A 20,712-nucleotide genomic window follows, 5' to 3' on the forward strand; every position below is an offset into this window, starting at 1 on the left:
GCTATACTATTAATATTTTAATCTTAATACTCTTCTGTCTTCACAGAATCTAGCATGGTGATTCAAACATAAGAGGTATGAAAACTATTTATAAGTCAATGAGCAGAGAAAGGAATACATAGAAGGAGGATTGGAAGTTACCAAAAGGGAGGGATGAAGGAAACACTATTACCATAAACCATGGGAACAGTAGATCAGACAGAAACATGGAAGAGAATAATTGAAGAATTGCAGTTCAGTGAAGAACAAGGTGCTGACATAAGCAAGAGTGGGACTAAGGGAGGTGTGAGACTTGGAAGGTATGTCTGTTTACTCAGACGTTTGGTCTCTCTCCCTCCTTCTCCTGTTCATTACTCTCATCAGCTTACTCATAAATCAGTGAACACATGCCTTGCTTTATTTGAGCTAAATACCTAGCAGATCCATGAGAAGCAATGTCTTACCACAATGTAAAGTGGTGCCCATATTTATGAGAAAGCTATTAGGACAAATATTTGTCTTGGGAAACCATCACACTAAAGGATTTACAAGAATCACCTACTGGCTATTTCTCTTCATTTCAGTCTTCATTTTTATCACCTCTGCCAGGCCTCCTCTGTCTCTAGATTTTTCACCCCTTCGCTGTTGAGAATACCAATAAGCATTGAGGGTGCAAAGAGAATGCAATGCTGAATTCCTCATTCTCTTTGCATCCATCACACCCACTTAAACACATACACCTTGGCATGATTAGTGTTTTTCCATGTGTAAAAGCTTCTCTGGACCCCAGTCTCAGGAATAGCAGACCCTGTGTGCTTTTAGCATCAAATCCATCTGTTTGCTATGCTGCTCATCACACTGAATTGTGATCGTTTGATCACCACACACTAGCCCATAGGCAGGGGCTTTGTCTTAACTCATTATTAAATCTGATTCAGCGCCACAGTGTCTGGTCCTTACAGGCTCATCAAAGGATTGTTGAGTGAATATATACAAACATGAAGGAATAAATAATAAAACAAGACATTTGTCATTTCTCTGTAGCTTGCTTGAAAAATAGCATCTCTTACCTTTGGTTTTTGACTTACTATATAGCCTTTCGAGAATTGTCAAAGATTTTGGGATGTTATGTTATGTTTCTCTTAAATAACAGACTAAAATATATTTTTGAAGATTTAATGAGGCAATATTATTGCCAACTGGTTTTGTCACTCAGGGCATTTAATAGAAAATTTGTTAATATTGTCTTTAATTTGCTTAAATATTTATGAACATTGCTTTCAAAAGAATTTATATCTGGGGCTATTCTTTAATAGAATTCATTTTGTTGTGGTTTCAATTTTTCTGTGTTTCATCTTGTTTTGATAAATTCTGCTGGAATTGTCTTTAAAGGCTTTAGAATCTGAGTGGGAGTCTCTTTGGATCCCATTCCTACTTGTTCCACCTCCTGGAACCCCAGATTCAATCAGAGTGTCTACCACAGGGATCTTGGTACTGATCATAATTCGTCATCTTCTGATATGGAATCTAGATAATCCGTGTCAACGTATAAGAGGAACCCGGAGAATAAGCTGTCTGCCCAACCTGGGTCTGAGAAGAGGCCGTTCTGGTCTGTGAAGAAGATCTCCAGCCAGACTTCATCTTCTGGCTGCAGATAGATGACTGTAGACCCCGAAGCCACATCATGGTTTCCTGTGTTGGCATCGAAGGTCTTTATCCGGTACTGCCCATTGTGTACCAGTCCAATTGCCAGATGCTTATTAGCCAATGTGATATCATAAGAAAAGTAATAGATCCCTGGGAAAGCACAGATGAACTTCCCTGTGGCAGGGTTGTAGTGCTCTCCCTCATTGAAGAGGACCTTGTTAAATATAATAGGTAGTCTTTCTTCTGGGTAGCTGGTTGTGCTGTCTCTTATACACATCTAGATGTGTATAAGAGACAGCAGATGAACTTCCCTGTGGCAGGGTTGTAGTGCTCTCCCTCATTGAAGAGGACCTTGTTAAATATAATAGGTAGTCTTTCTTCTGGGTAGCTGGTTGTGATGCCAACAGAAAAGGCGGATTTGAGCACAATGCTTCCACATCTGCAAACTCCAGGCAGCCCTGGGTCCCCTTGTTCTCCTCTGTCTCCCTTTGGTCCAGGAGGACCAACTGGACCTATTTCTCCTTTCTCTCCCTCTGGTCCCATGGGTCCTTTCTTCCCAGTCTCTCCTTGGTCCCCTTTCTCACCGGCAAGACCTAGTGGTCCAGTCTTACCTCTCAAACCTTCAAAAAGAGTATATAGTTTGATTAATAGTTCCTCGAAAGATATAATCACAAACAGTATACCTACGTGGTCCCAGCACATCCCAACTTTGTCTTTTCAGGTTACCTTTAACAGTGTATTACTAAATAATAAACTTTTTTTTTTTTTTTTTTTTTTGGATATGGAGTCTCACTGTCACCAGGGCTGGAGTGCAGTGGCGTGATCTCAGATCACTGCAACCTCCACCTCCCGGGTTCAAGCGATTCTCCTGCCTCAGCTTCCCAAGTAGCTGGGATTATAGGCACCTGCCACTACGCTCATCTAATTTTTTGTATTTTTAGTAGAGACTGGGTTTCACCATGTTGGCCAGGCTGGTCTCGAACTCCTGACCTCAGGTGATCCGCCTGCCTTGGTCTCCCAAAGTGCTGAGATTTGGGAGGCCTGGGCCACCATGCCCGGCCAGCAGGAGCGTAGCATTCGAAAGCGCATCTGGCACATAGTGAGGGCTCAACATGCTACAATAACCAAAAAACAATGACTGCCACCACCATGCAGTAGCTTCTTTTGTGAGGAGAAAACTGAGTCCCAGACAGGTAAAAAAAACTTGCTTTGGGGGTGGGTGCAGTGGCTCACGCCTGTAATCCCAGCACTTTGGGAGGCCGAGGCGGGCGGATGCCGAGGTCCGGAGATCAAGACCATCCTGGCTAACACGATGAAACTCCGTCTCTACTAAAAATACAAAAATTAGCCAGACGTGGTCGTGCACGCCTGTAGTCCCAGATACTTAGGAGGCTGAGGGAGCAGAATCGCTTGAACCCGGGAAGTGGAGGTTGCAGCGAGCAGAGATTGCGCTACTGTACATCTGCTCGGGTGACAGTGCGAGACTCAGTCTCAAAAAAAAAAAAAAAAAAAATTCCTCTGTATCTGGACTAGCATCCAAGCCTTCTTACTTGAATGATGTTTCCTGTTCATCAAAATGCCTTTTACCTTTGGGGCTGGAGTCAAGAATCTTAAATAGTGTTTGGCTCTGTCACTAAACGGTTGTATCATTTTAGTTAAGTCCCTTAATTTTTCTGAGTCTCTTTATATACAGAAAAAACATAATTGCTATGAAAGAATTTTCACAAATTCCAAATCACCATACAGGAATATTTTCTGTGTGTCTAAATCTTTATATGTGCAGACCAACTATAGGCTAAATACAGAAAAATGGTGATCCTGGTTGAAGGAAATAAGCAAAATCAATTTAATTTATATAAATGGTTTAAAATTTAAATAGATTATGTATATAACACATATATACAATATTTTATATATATAAAATCTATATAAGACATTGATTTTGTATATGACATTGATGTTTTATATATAAAATAGATTATATATAAGACATTGATTCATATATGACATTGACATTTTACATATAAGGCATTGTATAGATATAAAAAAGCAATGATTTTATATATATAACATATTATATATAATATATTGAATATATTTTATATTTCATATTTCATATCTACCATAACCCTTTTAGCAATAATGATAATCAGCAATAAAATTAATGTTACAAATAAAAAAATAAGATTCAAAACCAAAATGAGTTTCCTAACCTGAGATTATTTAAATACAATATACACACATAAGGATACGTAACAGCTCAGAAAGAAAAGTGTAATAAATGTAATATTATATATAACATATATATTATATATAACATATATAATATATATAATATATAAGCCAATGTGATATCATAAGAAAAGTAATAGATCCCTGGGAAAGCACAGATAAACCTCCCTGTGGCAGGGTTGTAGTGCTCTCCCTCATTGAAGAGGACCTTGTTAAATATAATAGGTAGTCTTTCTTCTGGGTAGCTGGTTGTGATGCCATTATATAATACAATATAATATAATATCATATATGTTATATATAATATAACATATTGCTGATGAATTGTGTAGTTTTACTTTACCTATGTATTTATTCTTGAGAACTTTTATTAAGCCAAACCTAAATTTAAATTTTTGGCAAGTCATTTCTTCTCTGGGTTTTAAATGCTCCATTTGTAATAAGGGGAGATTGGATCTAAGTCCAATCCAAACTTACTGGGCAAAGCAGCAAACAGACCTGGGATAAAACCCCAGTTCAGCCATGGATCAGTTAGGTGAATTTTAAGAAAGGGCTTGATCTCTCTGGCTTTAGTTTCCCAGTCCTTGAAATGAAGGTGTTGGACTAGATCGTTTGAGGTCTCACCCTCTTAAAATTCCTTGATACCAAATCATACACTTTGGGATGCAATTTTACAATGCTGTCCACAAAAACACCTTCACAGCCTGAAAGTTTGGATTTTCTAGAATAACGTTTGTTTGAGTTGCTGAATTGGGTGATACATAATCATGGACTAGCTGTAATAATGTATAGTTATTCTTCCTGTTTGTATGAAGAATTTGCTCGCCTGCTTAGGTTCCACACATTAAGAATGGAAAGAAGGGATGAGTCATTGTCCTTCTCCCTATTTAGTCAGATGTATGCTTGGGTAGAGTGGAGGATTATGGGGGTAAGGGTTAGTCTATGTTTAGGTATTGAAACTAGATCAGAAAGGGTTTCTTTATAGTTCTCCATGAAATGGGTCTTCCTAGATTTCTTCTTCCTTACCATTTCTTCCTTCCATCCATCCATTCATTCATTCTATCCTTCCATCCATCTATCCATGGATCTATGCATATATGCATGCATCCAAGTAAACCATCTAACATTAATTGACCATCTACTACATACCAGTCATGGACTAGGGGCTAAGTGAAACATGGGCATGAAAGACATCTGCCCGACCCTCAAATTAGCTGTTATTACTTATGACCTTGGATCTGCAAATATGGGCCATAGTTAAATTCACAAATACCTAAATCCATATGATAAACTGGAATGAATGATCTTTTTCATGAGGTTATTCTAGTGTTATCTGAAGATTTTTATATGGATAGGTACCCAGATTAAATTAAATGCTAATATTATGCTACAGTAATCATTGCAACAGACCAGTGAGGGAGACAGATTCTTTAATAGAAAATTTATAACTGAGTGTAATAAACTCTGCATTTCTCATTTAGGATAGGGAAGTTGGACCAAAATTATGCCTGATTGGACATGGTTGGGTTGGATGTGGTGAGGGTATTCACCAAGAGTACGTGAATGAGAAGGCACTTGTAGTGTCATTAAAGGGGAAACAGGGAGCAGGCACTCCCAGCCAGGTTGTGGCCAGTTACAGCCATATTAAAAACACATCCCCAAATCTCCCAGTCTCTTCCTGTAGTTTATAAGTGAGGTACACCTCTCTTCATCAATCACATAGTCATTCCTACCTTTTCTTTCTGAGCTGTTATGTATCCTTATGTGTGTATATTGTATTTAAATAATCTCAGGTTAGGAAAGTCATTTTGTTTTTGAATCTTATTTTTTTCATTTGTAACATTAATTTTATTGCTGATTATCATTATTGCTAATAGGGTTATAGTAGATATTAAATATGAAACGTAAAGGTCCTAGTAAGTTCTTAGTAAATGGTTATTATGATGATGTATTTTAATTATGTCTGTATATATTGGCCTCCCCCACATGAATGTCTGCTTATCAACATAAGAACAATGTCTTATGCTTGCGTTCCCAGTGTCTAGAACAGTGTTCTCAACCAGGTGAAATTTTGCACTGTCCACCTTTCTACCCAGTGCATAGCTGGCTACATATAGAAAAATTTTGATTGTCAGTTTGGAGAGGAGTGCCACTAGCATCTAGTGGAATGCTATTGAACATCCTACAATGCACAGAACAGTGACTCCACGGTAAATAATTATTCTACCCCAGTTCTCATTAGTGTAGAGGTTGAGAAACACTGGAAGAATAATATTGGATAGTAATAGGTGCACAGAAATATTATTGAATGAATAATGCCTGGATACATGGATGAATGAATGGATCTATGAATGTGGTAGTATAGCTGGCCTCATATATGGTTAAAACGGTAGCAGTTCTGAACATTTAATTTAATCTGAATGCATATCCACATATACGTCTTTAACATTAGAACTACCTCATGCAATGAATTACCAATGTCTAGTTAATTATATGGCTTTGGCTAGTCACAAATTTAGCTGTGACTCATATTTGCAGATCAAAATTTAATAAGTTATAACATTTCCTGAGTTTTTATCACATGGCAGTTATCCTGTGGAGGGTTTTGCATGTACTCTTGCCATTAAACTTAACAATCACGCTTATTACCACCAACTTACAAATGAGGAAACTGAGCCTCAAAGAGGATATGTGGCCAAGGATACTAGATTAGTCATCGAAAGAGCTAAGATCTGAGCCAAAGTCTTTCTGACTCCAATGTTTGTTTGTATAGCCACTACGTTATTGCTTCCAGACCCAAACAAAAAGCAATATATAACTATAATCCTGGTGTTATTATAGGATTTCAAGAATATTCATAATTATGACTCAGTGTAACTTGTATTCACAGGTGTTACCTTACACATGTCTTTGAAAACTTACATTTTAGCTCCAAATTAAAGCTTCTTATCTGATGTTGAAGTTTTCCCTAAAGGTTCTTTATCTATTATTGCGTAATGTTCATAGATTTGATAATTGATTTGCCAAATATTATCCGCATGGCAAATTCACAAATGAATTATTATCCAATAATCTGAATATATATTATGATTTTGTTTTACAGAACTCAGTAAATCAAGAGTGGTGATTGGAGATACATAGAATTTTTTCCTTCCTATCTTTTGTCCCAACTTTTATGCTCAGCAACTTGTCTTGAAAGATTGATTCCAAATCCCTTCCTCTTTTAGAGTTAACACAGCCTGTCTAGAATTTCAATTCTGTTTACTCTGAAGGACTGAAAAATCTGGCAAGCTTCCTGGACCTACTTATTTTGGGGGGAAACAAAGTGAAAATTACTGAAGGACTATTGGGCAATTATGTTGCTGTAAAGAGCTGTAAAAATCTACTTTTTAGCTGCTATGTGTCAGGTGGGAAAGTGATGAGCTAGGAAAGGTAGGCTTTACAGTGCTATTGTCACTTCATCTGTGAAAAATAAAATTTAGAAGCCCTTTATGTATCTTTGTTCAGGATATTCATGCTGAGCAGGATGGCATCCGTGCATCTGCCTCCTGGTTTTTGCCTCTGCTTAGTCTGTCCATTTCCCCTTCTGTCCATCTGTCTGTCCATCCATGTGCTTGCACATCCAGCCATTGCCTGCTGGCTGCAATAGCCCAGTACTTCTGGGCATCAGATGTTTGAGTCCAGCTCTGGCAGCTACTGGCAGTGCATGTCCACTCCGGTCCATTCTCAGTAATTCATTTAATCATGCTGTGGCTCAATTTTCTCATCTATAAGATGGGATAGTGTTCAGCTGAAAGTGTTGACATTACAGTGAAATAAGAATGCAGGTACAGAGTTTAGGGAAGCATCTGAAGCCTAGTAAGGGCTCAGTAAATTTTTATGATTAATGAAAGTAGAGAAGGGGTTTCAGGAGCAATTCCCATTAGAAAAAGTAACAAAGAAAGGGGAACAGTTTTAAGGTGGGGGTGAAGGAGGGTGTTTTATGCAACCTCTCATTCATTACCTGCAGTTCCCTTTTCACCTTTCTCTCCTTTCCTGCCGTCTCTACCATCTCTTCCTGGAAGGCCGATGCGACCATGGGGACCAGGGGAACCATTTGCTCCAGGGGGCCCTGGAGGTCCAGGCAAGCCAGGAATGCTGCAGATATACCTGGGGGAGTAGTTCTCTCCTTTCAACTGATTACCCCGGGGTTGTCCACTGGCACAAATGGCAAAACTTGTAACATAGAGCAAGACAAACATCTTTGGCTCTGGAAGAGAAACATATGGACATAAATGAACTTTCTGTATGGGGAGGGGGGTGGTTTGGCATGATTAAATCAGTGTGAACTGATGTGCATTTGCAACAATTCACTCTAGTGTTCATCTTTCCACACATGTAAAACCCCATTTACCTTCATAATTCCATTGAAAATTATTAACACATAATTGATATAGAATCCTCAGTGCCCTACACAGGAGTCGGTGCAGATGAAGAATTGGTTAAACACATTTCAAAAGAAATCACTGCATTTATTCTTCGGAAATCAATGATGGACTTAAAAATGGCATTTTCTTTTCGGAAAAGTAGTGCATTTTTTAAAGAATAAAATTTAGATCTGGAAATGAAACAGGTAAACATCACCATTATTTTTACCACCTTGAGATTTACATTTTAGTGTATATATCCTTCCAGTCTCTTTTGTCTATACTATGAAGAAAGTGATACCATGCCATTTCTATACTTCTTTAACTTCTTTCACTTGACAATATATCATGAACGCCTTCCTATGTCAAAATTATGTGTAACATTAAAAAATAATTGCTTTTACGTTATCTTTTACATACAGAACCCCCATTGTAGATATTTAGGTTGTTTCCAAAGTTCTCCCAATATAAACATCATGCTAGATATCATTCTAGCTAATCTTTGCATGCACTCATGATTGTTTCCTTAGAATTTATGGACTATTGAAAGCTGGAGAAAAGAGGAGGCATTTTCAGGAAAACCATGTTTTTCACTTGGTAATCATGTGTAATGCCAATTAGTGTTAATTGGAGTACTGTGCATGTCCTGAGGGGGGTCTCAAACTTTAATTTAAAATCTGCAGGATGTAATGCCGTGGTGTCCCATTAAGCTGTTAGCACTGGGGCTCAATTAAAGAGCCGTGTGAAATTAAGCCGCGCATGGCTCACATGCCCCAAGTGAAGCAGGCAGCAGGTCTCTTCAATTCTGATCTAATAGGACCTGGGCCCCAACCCTACTCCCCGACAAAGCCTAGAAGCTGAGAACGATGGGCCATTTATCAGTAGGCACTTTGGCATATAGGCTGACGGTGAGATGGAGAATGGTATAGATTGGGGATACCTGATTTTTTAGGCTAAATACTCCTTAGGATTAGCAGTTTTTTAAAGGGAAGAATATATACAGGTGGTTCTGGGGTCATGTAAATGAGTTGTGTTTGGATGATTGGACCTGTGCTTTAACAAGAAATCTGTATAGTGCTTGACCTGGTGGATACACTCCCAAAGGAAATAATCACAAAATGTGGGGAAAGCAATCAGATGAAATTTCTTTTGTTTTTTGACAGCCACGTAAGAAAATTGACCAGGCACACATCACCATTTTTGTGGTACCCAGGGGGAAATTGCAACATCTTGGAATTAGACCCAGAAATTTGCCAGAGCATAGGAATGACAAACTAAGAAAAACACAGTGTGCACATGTGATTTTGAAGTAAGCCTGATTCCTAGAAATCTTATTAGTGAAAAACCAGAGCAACTGATCCGAATTCAGGCTCTGTAACTTTGACTAAATCTCAGTGTTACTAGTTAAAAAAAAAAAAAGCAAGGAGAACATTTTTGCCATGCCCTGTGTGGTAGACTTGTCATACAGCACAAATCCAAAATTATTGATTCTATTGCTCAACTGGGATTAAGGCACTTTCTGACAAGCCCAGTGCATTCAATACAGGCCTTCCAAAGGAGCTGCAGATAAAAAATATATATATATGGAAAGAACATTCTGTTCACACCCTCTGCCATGGTCAGAACAAGAGAACAAGATGCATCGATTAAATTAGCAGTTCCCTCTCCCTTGCGAAAGGCTGATTAGAGGCGGCTTTCAGAAGGAATGAGAAAGTGGCCCTGTCTGAGGCTTCATTTTTAAAATGTGGGGGAAGCAAGGCTAATCTCAGGAGCTCTAAAGCGCTTCCTCAGGGGGTCACCTTTCTAGAACTTGCCAAGCTCTTTGGGGCCTGGAATCACAGTGGGCTACCTGCCGAGGAGGCCTCCTGGAGATGCAGGCTGTCCTGTGATTACTGGTGATATGTGTTGTCACGTATTTGTCTGCTACTTGTGTCTTGAAATTTAGAATCATTGCCCATAGAATTGTTGCAATTTGACAGGAAGAGACGATGGGCTAGAGTAAGCCCAATCTTAAGTTCTTGTCTTGTTACCATTTAAAATGGACATTTAATTTTTCAAATTGCTGTTGGTGCCTAATCACTTAAGTTATTACTTTATTCTCTTTTCTTTAAAAAATTTTAATATATATCCTGGGAGGGAACATGTTCAAGTACATCATGTTTTTGCTGTGGTGATACATGATGCAGGCCTGGAGCATGCAGGGCCCACTATGCTGTGGTGATGGAGAAGGACAGCAATAAAATCACCTCCCTTCCCAGAAAAATAAATGCACTCCCCTCCCCAGAAAAAAAAAGCTGGGTATGGTGGCTCACATCTGTAATCCCAGTATTTTGGGAGGCTGAGGTTGAAGGATTACTTGAGCTCAGGAATTTGAGAGGAGCCTGGGCAACATAGAAAGACCCCATCTCTACGAAAAAAATAAAGGTTTATAGAAGATACTCATAATGAGGCTTTTAACTAGCTATGGGGTGCAAGGGTATAGGCTGAGGCCAGAGTTGCTTTCAGGAAGGACCTGAAAGCATCTGCAGAGAAGTTGATTTGGACAGTGGCTTCTCAGACACGGTGATGCAGGTGTGAAAGCACAACTATGCCAATAGTCATAGGAACAGTCTGTGAAGAAGAGTGTGGTAAGGGTCTAGTTGATGGTGGACAAAGGAAGCAGAAATTTTAAAGATGTGATTGGAAGAAAGGATATTCAGTATTGCCAATAGCCAGGCAAAAAGTCACTCAAAGAAGGAATACATTAAAACAATGGAAACAGATTTATTCCTTGAATAAATGGATCGCTTTCATGACAAATGCACTACAATACTACTGCCTGTACAGGAGTCTAAATGCTTCAAGCATTCCCAATTAAAACTTTTAAAAAGGCACTCAAAGTGATTATTCCATAAAAATCCTTATCAGAATTGAGGAACAGACTGGGTGTGGTCGCTCACGCCTGTAATCCCAGCGCTTTGGGTGACTCAGGTGGGAGGATCACTCGAAGTCAAGAGTTCAAGATCAGCCTGGCCAATATGGTGAAACCTGTCTCTACTAAAAATACAAAAAGTAGCCCTGCATGGTGGCGTGCACTTGTAATTTCAGCTCCTCGAGAGACTGAGGCAAGAGAATCACTTGAACTCTGGAGGTGGAAGTTGCAGTGAGCCAAGATTGTGCCGCTGCACTCTAGCCTGAGCAACAGAGCCAGACCCTGTCTGAAAAGACAAAAATAATTGAGGAACAATGTGTTGTGGTGCCTGATGCATGCTAGTGGCACGATGGTGACTGGTCAGTCAAATATTGGGACTCAGTTGATGCAAGAAGACCACGGGGTGTGGATTATAATGCAAAAATCACAGTGGCATCACGCTGTTTGGTTCTTCATTGCACTTAAGGGTCCAAAACTTCATGTTACATGGCGCGATGGTCTACAAGGCCCTCCTTATTTCCCTGACTTCATCTTCATCTTCTATTCTCCTCACTTTGTCACCTCCAGTCACACTGGATTCCTTGGTGCTCCTCAAAGACACTAGTTATGCCCCGCCTTAGGGTCTCACGTGTCTCTTCACATTGTCTAAATCCCTCTTCACCAAGATGTCCGTATAGCTTACTTCTTCATCTCCCTCTTCACATTTTTGGTTAAATGTTATCTTGTCACTAAGTTCAACCCTTATCACCATGCTTATCTGCCTTCTTCTGCCCATGACCTTCCTTTTATCTGCTCTACATTTTTCTATTCTCCATTGTACTTCTCACCTCTAACTCAGTAGCTAATTCCTATCTTTATTTTATATCAACATTTTCCCTGATAGAATGTAAGCTACATGAGGGCAGGGATCGTTGTTGAAATCATGGATGTGTCCAACCACCTACAGCAGGGCTTAACCCAAAAAACATGGCTGGAGAAAGAGGATAATTTTGTGGGGAGGTTTGAGCTTTGTGGGGGAAAAAAACTGGTGAGAAATTATGAAATATGAGAACATTACACAAGAAAGAGGGAAATGGGGTTTGAAGAAATCTCCCTGGAGTCTGTGTGTCCTTTTTGCAGTGTTTGAGAAATACAAATAAAAAACTTGAGTTGTTTTAATGTGACATAGTCTAGGGTGTTTAAAAAATATTTTAATATTAACTTTTCTTCTATAGGGAATTCAAAAGAAAAAAAGAGTATGCAATGAAAAGTCAATTTCTTCTCCTCCCTTTGAGTCTTCTGGATACCCAGGTTCCCTCCCTAGAGGTGATCACCTGTGCCAGTTTCTTGTGTGTCCTCCTTCCCATGTTGGCATCCCATATACAATGTTCTGTGCATTGCCTTTTCACTTAGTTTCCATATGAGTATTTATAGCTTCTGTATTGACACCTGTATGTGTAGAGCTGTCTTGTCCTTTTTAATTTAATGGCTAAAAAATCCATCATATAGATGTGTTTGTAATATTTAACCAGTTTCCTACTGATGGGTATTTGGACTATTTTCTTTCTTTTGCTATTATAAGCAATGGTGCAATGAATCTATCTATCTATCTATCTATCTATCTATCTATCTATCTATCTATCTATCTATCTATCTATCTACAAATGGCTTATGATGTGAGCAGCAAATAATTTCCCCCAGTTTGTCCTTTGTCTTTCCTCATGTATTTTAAAATATTTTTACCATGAAACTATTTTTTGAGGTTCAATTTATTGTGTTTAGAAGGCCTTCACCACTTCAAGGTCCTGAAAAGAATCCTTGTGCTTTTCTTTCAATTTTTGTTTCATTTTTTTCACATTTAAAAATTTGTTCCATCAGAATTTTTCTGATAAAAAGTGTGAGGTAGGGATACAACTTTATATTTTTAACTCCTTGTATTGAATAATCCACTCTTTACCCACTCCCCCACTGCCTTGCAGTGAACTTGGTTATTTTGACTGGGAATAAACCATGTGGGTCACAATTTCATAAACATTATAATAATTTTTAACAGCTTTATAAAGATATAATTTGCACACCATAAAATTTACCAAAGTGTACAACTCAATGTACATCACAATCCAATTAAAGACTATTTTAAAACTCCAAAAAGAAACCTGTACCCCTTAGCTGTCACTCCACATACAACATGCTTTAAAACATTTAATTGAATTCATGAGTAGCTGGGACTACAGGTGTGTGCCACCACACCTGGCTAACTTTTGTATTTTTTGAAGAGATGAGGTTTCGCCAAGTTACCCAGGCTGGTCTTGAACTTCTAAACTCAAGCGATCTGCCCACCTCAGTCTCCCAAAGTGCTGGGGTTTCAAGAGTGAGCTGCCGTGCCCAGCCTGGAAATACTGTTAATCTTGAATACGTCTGTCCTGGATGCTAATTATAAATAATCCTCAGTCCTATTTTTCTGTAGGGATTACAAAGCAACAGGTTTTTGTTTTTAAAACACATTTAAAAAATTTAATTTGTGTTACTTTAGATTCGTGAGCCTCCATGTTAATGTGTTTATATTTGAGGCAGAAATGTTGTATATAGTATTTTGTGAATTTATTTAATCATGGAACCCTTTGTTTTTGCTAAACTAGCCACGGAAAATACTTGGAGAAATACTGATTAACTCAGTACAAAGACTGAACTCCTGGAAAACATGTTCATAGACTGAGATCCCTTTGTAAATAGCATATTATTATTTCCCCAGTGTAAGTAGACTCCAATTATATTTTTTTCTTGTAAAAATAAAATATGTTGGTGGTGGGAATGTAAAATGGTGCAGCGCCTGTGGAAAACAATATAGTGACTCCTCAAAAAAATTAAAGAGAATTACCATATGATATAGCAATTCCACTTTGGGGCATATATCCAAAAGAAGTAAAATCAGGGACTCAAATATTTGCACATGTTCATAGTAGCAGGGACTCAAACCGATATTTGCACAGCCATGTCTGCAGCGTTATTCACAATAGCCAAAAGGTGGAAGCAACCCAAGTGTCCATGGAAAGGTGAATGAGTAAACAAAACCTGGTCTACACATACAATGGAATCTTCTTCAGCCTTAAAAAGAAAGGAGATACCGACACATGCTACAACACGGAGGAACCCTGAAGACATTATATTATGTGAAATAAGTCAGTCACAAAAGGTCAAATATTGTGTGATTCCTCTTACACAAAGTTCCTAGAGTAGTCACATTCATTGAGACAGAAAGTAGAATACTCGTTGTTGGAAGAAGAAGGGGTGAGGGGAATGGGAATTTATAGTTTCTTAGGTACAGAGTTTCAGTTTGGGAAGATGAAGAAGTCCTGGAGAGATAGTGATGATATTGCACAACAATATGAATGTATTTAATGCTGCAGAACCATATACATAAGAATGGTTGAAGTGGTAAATTTTATAGTATGTGTATTTTACCATAATAAAAAAAAAACTGAATAAAAAAATGAATTGGAATGCAGGGACAGACCAGTATTCTTATTTCTGTGCCAGGTGTTTTAAGGACATCCTTCACTTTATCCTCACACCACTTGTTATGAAGTAAGTGCTGTTATCTTCACCTTACAAGTAAGAACATTGATACTTGGTGGGCTCAAGTCCACACAGGCATGAAATTGTGCAGCCAGAATTTGAACTGAGTTCTTTTGTCTTCAAACACTTGAGTTTGTCCCTACATGATGTGAGGGAAACTATAACGTATTACTTCATGACAACGGGCTGGACTTGATAATTAATTCAAGTTGAAATGTGCTTTGCCTGGAAATCATTAAGAAGAGAATAGGTAACCAGGGAAAGCCAAAATGAGACATTTCCTTGGCCTGCAGAGGTGGAGATTTCACAACAGCAGGCTCTGTGCTTCTCTTGTTGCACCGGGAGTGGCACTGTGATTGGGACAGGATGGAGACCTGAGCTGCTCATGCCTCAGTTCCTTTTATGTTGTTGTTCCTCAGCTCCTTGCCTTTGGGGGCTCCAATTTTCCTCTGCAGAACTGCTTTTCCTGTTTGCCATGAATTAACCTCCTTCTCCTCCTGGCACTACTCAAGTCCCTGCAAGGCCACACAATTGCACTGTGTTATGGCTATCTATTGACTTGCTTGTTTCCTCACTAAAATGTGAACTCTAGGACAGAGACTAGTCTATAGTAGAGACTCAATGAAGAAAAAATATTCATCAATATTTATTATTGTCAATAGTTCATTATTGATAAAGTTTTGGCTGCTTTATGGCACAATGATTTAAAAAACCCTAACATTTGCAAAACATTTTATATCCTAGAGAGCAATGCTAAGCCCGTATCATCCTCCCCAAAACCATCTTGTGGTAGGTTAGATGGGGAACCAAGGTCCAGAGAAGTCCCACAACTTGTCTATGGTTAGAAAGCTAGTGTCAGTCCAGAGATTTGAAGCTAGGTCTTTAGTTTTATGGAATCTTCCTACAGAATCATCTGTTTAACAAGTTAAAAAGCTCCCATCACGAGAATAGGCCATTCCATCTACATTTGCCAAAATTCTAAAAAAAAGAGTAAACACCATACCTTGCTCTTAGATGGTGGGCTGCTGCAGGATTCTAAATCCACAAGAGACTGAGGATCTTTCATGAGAGCTCAGTGAAAAACTTGCTTTGGTACCAGACAGAATAACAGATCCAAGTTCTCAAAGATTTCCAAATAGTTGTGCTAAAAATAATTTTCTCGTTTAGTCCCAAAGAGCCAAAGGCCCTGGAAGTCATTCATCGAGTGAGGCTCAACTCGGGGACCAGTTAAAATTACAGTTTTGTTTGGGATAAACTTTAAGTGCCTGCTTTACTTCAGTGGTAAGTTTAGAGCTTCTCCATCTCTGTGTGTTGTGGCCTCTTTTTCAGATTTGTTTACTTAATTTTTTCCCTCTTCGTTTGTTTTCCACTGAGTGAATGTTTCAGGAAAAAAATTACTCACTGACTGGAAATTAGTTGTTAACTTAGAGAAAAAAGCCATTTTGTATTTGAGAGTTTTGGAGGTAGAGCCTTTAGATTCTGGACCTAGGATGGTGTCTTGTGGAATAATGAGTACTGTCCCTATTCTTGGTAAATATGGCAGGAAAACAGCCCCTCATTCTATGTGCTGTGAAAAGAAAGAGGGTTATGAGAATTGTACTGATTTTTTCTTTGTTCTTTGCTGAATGGATAAATGATTGGGTATTTTTAGAAAACTAATATGTCTTTGTGCCTCTAAAGAACTGATCATAACATCTCAAAAGGCAGAGTGATTCTCCAAAGCATATGACTAGTCGTCTATGGTGCAATCAATTTCTTTGTTTCCCTCTGCTGTGTATTTCTTATATTTCCTTGGCAACAGCAATATATAATTTATGATGTCATTTATGGAAATTAGACAGCTGAAAAAAATCTTGTTTTTATCTTTATTTTCCTCTCATTCTTCTCAAGCAATGAGAACTCTTATTGAAAGGAATGTTTCCAGAGTTAGTGAAGTGGACGTTGACCACACACTTGACCAAGGAGACTGCTGGGCTCCCGGTTCTGATCAACTTAATTTTGCCTTTGGGATCCACTCTCCACACTGGAGGAAATGGTCCTTTGAATTTGTTGGCTGTCCAAAATCTTAATGCCATCATAGTATGGTCAAAACAATATCTTGAGCATAGAAGCTAGTCATAACTTATTGCTGAATTAGAGTCAAATTTTAATCAGATAAAGTCTCTGGGTCTGTTTTCTCATTTTCAAAATAAAATGGTTGTCCTTGATCATTTCCAGGGTTTCTCATAGTTCTTAATATTCTCGAACCAAATGATGATGTCCGATGTCACCCATTTACAAGCTTAATTTCAGATGATACAGCCTTTTAATATGTTCATTTATTTGTTTATAAGCGATAACTTCTTAAGTGGGCTTTTTCCATTATCTCTTCTTTGGAGTAGGCCAATCTCTGCCAGGGGGCTCAGAAGTGGGTGAATTTGTAGACCAATAAAAGAATAGATGCATTCTTATTTTTCTGCCTTAAAGTGTTCATACAATTTGTGGATATTCATATTTTCTTTTCTGTGTCATTCATAACTTCTCTAACTTCTCTTTAATGTTGCTTACCACACAAAACAAGGTTTTCTTTTTCTTTTTTCTATTATTATACTTTAAGTTCTAGGGTACATGTGCACAATGTGCAGCTTTGTTACATATGTATACATGTGCCATGTTGGTGTGCTGCACCCATTAACTCATCATTTATATTAGGTATTTCTCCTAATGCTATCCCTTCCCCCTCCTCCCACCCTACAACAGGCCCTGGTGTATGATGTCCCCTTCCTGTGTCCAAGTGTTCTCATTGTTCAATTCCCACCTATGAGTGAGAATATGCGGTGTTTGGTTTTTTGTCCTTGCGATAGTTTGCTGAGAATGGTGGTTTCCAGCTTCATCCTTGTCCCTACAAAGGACATGAACTCATCCTTTTTTATGGCTGCATAGTATTCCATGGTGTATATGTGCCACATTTTCTTAATCCAGTCTATCATTGATGGACATTTGGGTTGGTTCCAAGTCTTTGCTATTGTAAATAGTGCTGCAATAAACATATGTGTGCATGTGTCTTTATAGCAGCATGATTTTTAATCCTTTGGGTATATACCCAGTAATGGGATGGCTGGGACAAATGGTATTTCTAGTTCTAGATCCTTGAGGAATCACCACACTGTCTTCCACAATGGTTGAACTAGTTTACAGTCCCACCAACAGTGTAAAAGTGTTCCTATTTCTCCACATCCTCTCCAGCACCTGTTGTTTCCTGACTTTTTAATGATTGCCATTTTAACTGGTGTGAGATGGTATCTCATTGTGATTTTGATTTGCATTTCTCTGATGGCCAGTGATGATGAGCATTTTTTCATGTGTCTGTTGGCTGCATAAACATCTTCTTTTGAGAAGTGTCTGTTCATATCCTTTGTCCACTTTTAGATGGAGTTGTTTGTTTTTTTCTTGTAAATTTGTTAGAGTTCTTTGTAGATTCTGCATATTAGCCCTTTGTCAGATGAGTAGATTGCAAAAATTTTCTCCCATTCTGTAGGTTGCCTGTTCACTCTGATGGTAGTTTCTTTTGCTGTGCAGAAGCTCTTTAGTTTAATTAGATCCCATTTGTCAATTTTGGATTTTGTTGCCATTGCTTTTGGTGTTTTAGACATGAAGTCCTTGCCCATGCCTATGTCCTGGATGGTACTGCCTAGGTTTTCTTCTAGGATTTTTATGGTTTTAGGTCTAACATTTAAGTCTTTAATCCATCTTGAATTAATTTTTGTATAAGGTGTAAGGAAGGGATCCATTTTCAGCTTTCTACATTTGGCTAGCCGGTTTTCCCAGCACCAACAAAATAAGGTTTTTTGTATCCTTAAAGTATTACAGTATTTTCTCTGTTCTTCAACACAAGTTGGATTTTTTCTCTTCCTTTTTTATTATTTTTCATCTCAGATAATTTATTGTAATCTATGTCTTTCTGAACTCATTCTTTTTCCCAGAGAGAATGAACCTTCGAAAATGTCTCTGAGAGTTTTCAGAACCTCAGATGTTGATAAAGCTTGTCAGTGTCTATTTCACTCAGTTATTTTCACACTTATTTTAGAAGCAGTGGTGAAGTGATGGGTAGAAAAATATGCTGAAGGAAGTATTGACTCAGAATAAAAGTCAGATTCCATTTTTACCTGCCACTCACCCCAGTGATGGGGTCTTATTTTATCTTTCCTAGGCAGATAATCTTCCTTTCTCAACTTGTGTGCCTTTTTATCCCTATATCATTTATTTACTTTTCAACTGAATTCGGTCCATTCCATTCCAATCCCATCAATGTTCCCAGAGCAACTAACAGTTTGCCACTAACCTAGCTCTCAAAAAGAAGGTTCAGATTTGTAGCTTTTGTTAATTTTCTTTGAGTGAATACCCCCGACATGGTCAATTTCAAGCTAACAATCTGACGTTCACTGAATGCAGAGTTGGGAAGTTATAGAATGTAGAATTGTAGAATTGGCCCTTACTGGCAGGTGTAAACTAGCTCTGCACACCACTACACACATACATACACACACACTCACACACCATTTTTCTAGGTAGTAGAATTGTTTTAAAAAGACGTTTCTAGCTGATATGTAATGAACATGTACAATGTGCTAAGACATGACAAGCATCACTTTCTTTAATCCTCATCATAACCTCTTGAGGTGATGATAATTGCATTATCCTCCTTCTACAGCTGAGTAATTTAGACAGTCTGATCCACAATTGACACACCTAACCACTTAACATATTTACTTCCTAGGTTGTTGCTAACTTTAAAAGACCACATTTTTTGCATCCAAACAACTTGCAGTTGCATACCCCTTGTTTCTTCCTTCTCCTCTCCATGGGTGCCCTCGGTTCTGTTAGGAATCGAATCTTCTCTTTCTAACCTCAGTGCCTTGCTTATATCATCTGCAGTAGCTGCAAGCCATTACCAACCATGTCGTCCCTATGCCTCTTTCTCCATCTGTTCACATTTATCTTCTGTATGCATCACTTTCTACAGAAAGTCTCCCTGATATTCTCAACCAGATACAACCCTGTCTTCTCCTGAACCCTTCTAGCACATAATTTGGATCTCTCATGCACTTTAGCTCGCTGGTTCTTAACTAGATCTACTGAATGAGCACATCAGCAGATTAAGTTAGGCATTGATATTTTTTAAAAGCTCTGTGGATGGTTCCGATGGGCAGCCAGGCTCTAGGAATCTTTGCCTTCTCTACTGTTGCTCAAATGATGCCTTATCTGCTTGTCCTTACAAACCAGGGAGTTGTAGTGATACAAATATGGTCTTCTTTGTGTCTCATCCTGTTCTTTTATTTATTACTTCATCACATATTTATTTAGCTGCTACTATATGTCAGATGCTGAACGCTTGGTCTTAGTGTTCAGTAAGGAGCAAACAAAGAGTCCTTGTAGAGACAAAATCTAGTGGGGAAGAGAGGTATTTATGAAATAATCACAGAACTATGCTTAACAGGATATGAATTGGGAATTCCCATCCACTTGGAATTTCAGCTGAAAACACAAAGCAGACAATGATAGGCAACCAGTGCTCATACATGGACTTAGAACTTGTTAAAATCCAGCTGGATCTGGCAGTCACCATCAGCCATTTTCAGTCCACATAAGAGAAAACTAGAAACTCAGAAAGGATTAGTGTTTGAAGAGAGGCATCAAGATAGAGTTGTGGAGAAGGGAAAGCAGTGCAGGGGCAGCTGTCAGAGAGGCAAGAATATATGCCCTCCCTAAGAGAGAGATGGTACTGAGGAAGGCAGCTGAGTTGGGCCATCTTGATGGGACTTCCTGGGCCAACGAGTCCTCCTAGTTGGGGGAGGCCACTGAGAAGTCACTGGGTGTATCACTGCGTACAGAAGCTGAGGCTGGCGTGGAAGCACTGCAAGCTATCAACCAAGGAACACCTTCACCCCGAAACAGCCAGCATTTGGCTACCTGGAGTGCACAGCAGCAGACATTGGAGCCAGT

The 20,712-nt window shown here is 38.7% G+C and overlaps 1 protein-coding gene across 2 annotated transcripts in view; it reads right to left on the reverse strand.

The window, feature by feature from the left end:
- Window positions 1-1,143: 1,143 nt before the first annotated feature.
- C1QTNF7 (C1q and tumor necrosis factor related protein 7) overlaps window positions 1,144-20,712 on the reverse strand; it is a 104,643-nt gene continuing 85,074 nt past the window's right edge. Inside the window, exons 1-4 of one of the 2 annotated variants that reach the window (XM_011984120.1) lie at window positions 15,734-16,051; window positions 7,862-8,107; window positions 1,978-2,246; window positions 1,144-1,840 (exon numbers count right to left, since the gene is read on the reverse strand). In XM_011984120.1, the coding sequence (XP_011839510.1) occupies window positions 1,478-1,840; window positions 1,978-2,246; window positions 7,862-8,099 (870 nt within the window). In that variant the 5' untranslated portion in view covers window positions 8,100-8,107; window positions 15,734-16,051 and the 3' untranslated portion in view covers window positions 1,144-1,477. Of the gene's footprint in view, window positions 1,841-1,977; window positions 2,247-7,861; window positions 8,108-15,733; window positions 16,052-20,712 lie in introns of those variants that run through there. The other variant, XM_011984119.1, reaches the window with a different exon arrangement.

The sequence above is a fragment of the Mandrillus leucophaeus genome, unplaced genomic scaffold, assembly GCF_000951045.1.
Source record: "Mandrillus leucophaeus isolate KB7577 unplaced genomic scaffold, Mleu.le_1.0 Scaffold261, whole genome shotgun sequence".
Classification (NCBI taxonomy): Eukaryota; Metazoa; Chordata; class Mammalia; order Primates; family Cercopithecidae; genus Mandrillus; species Mandrillus leucophaeus.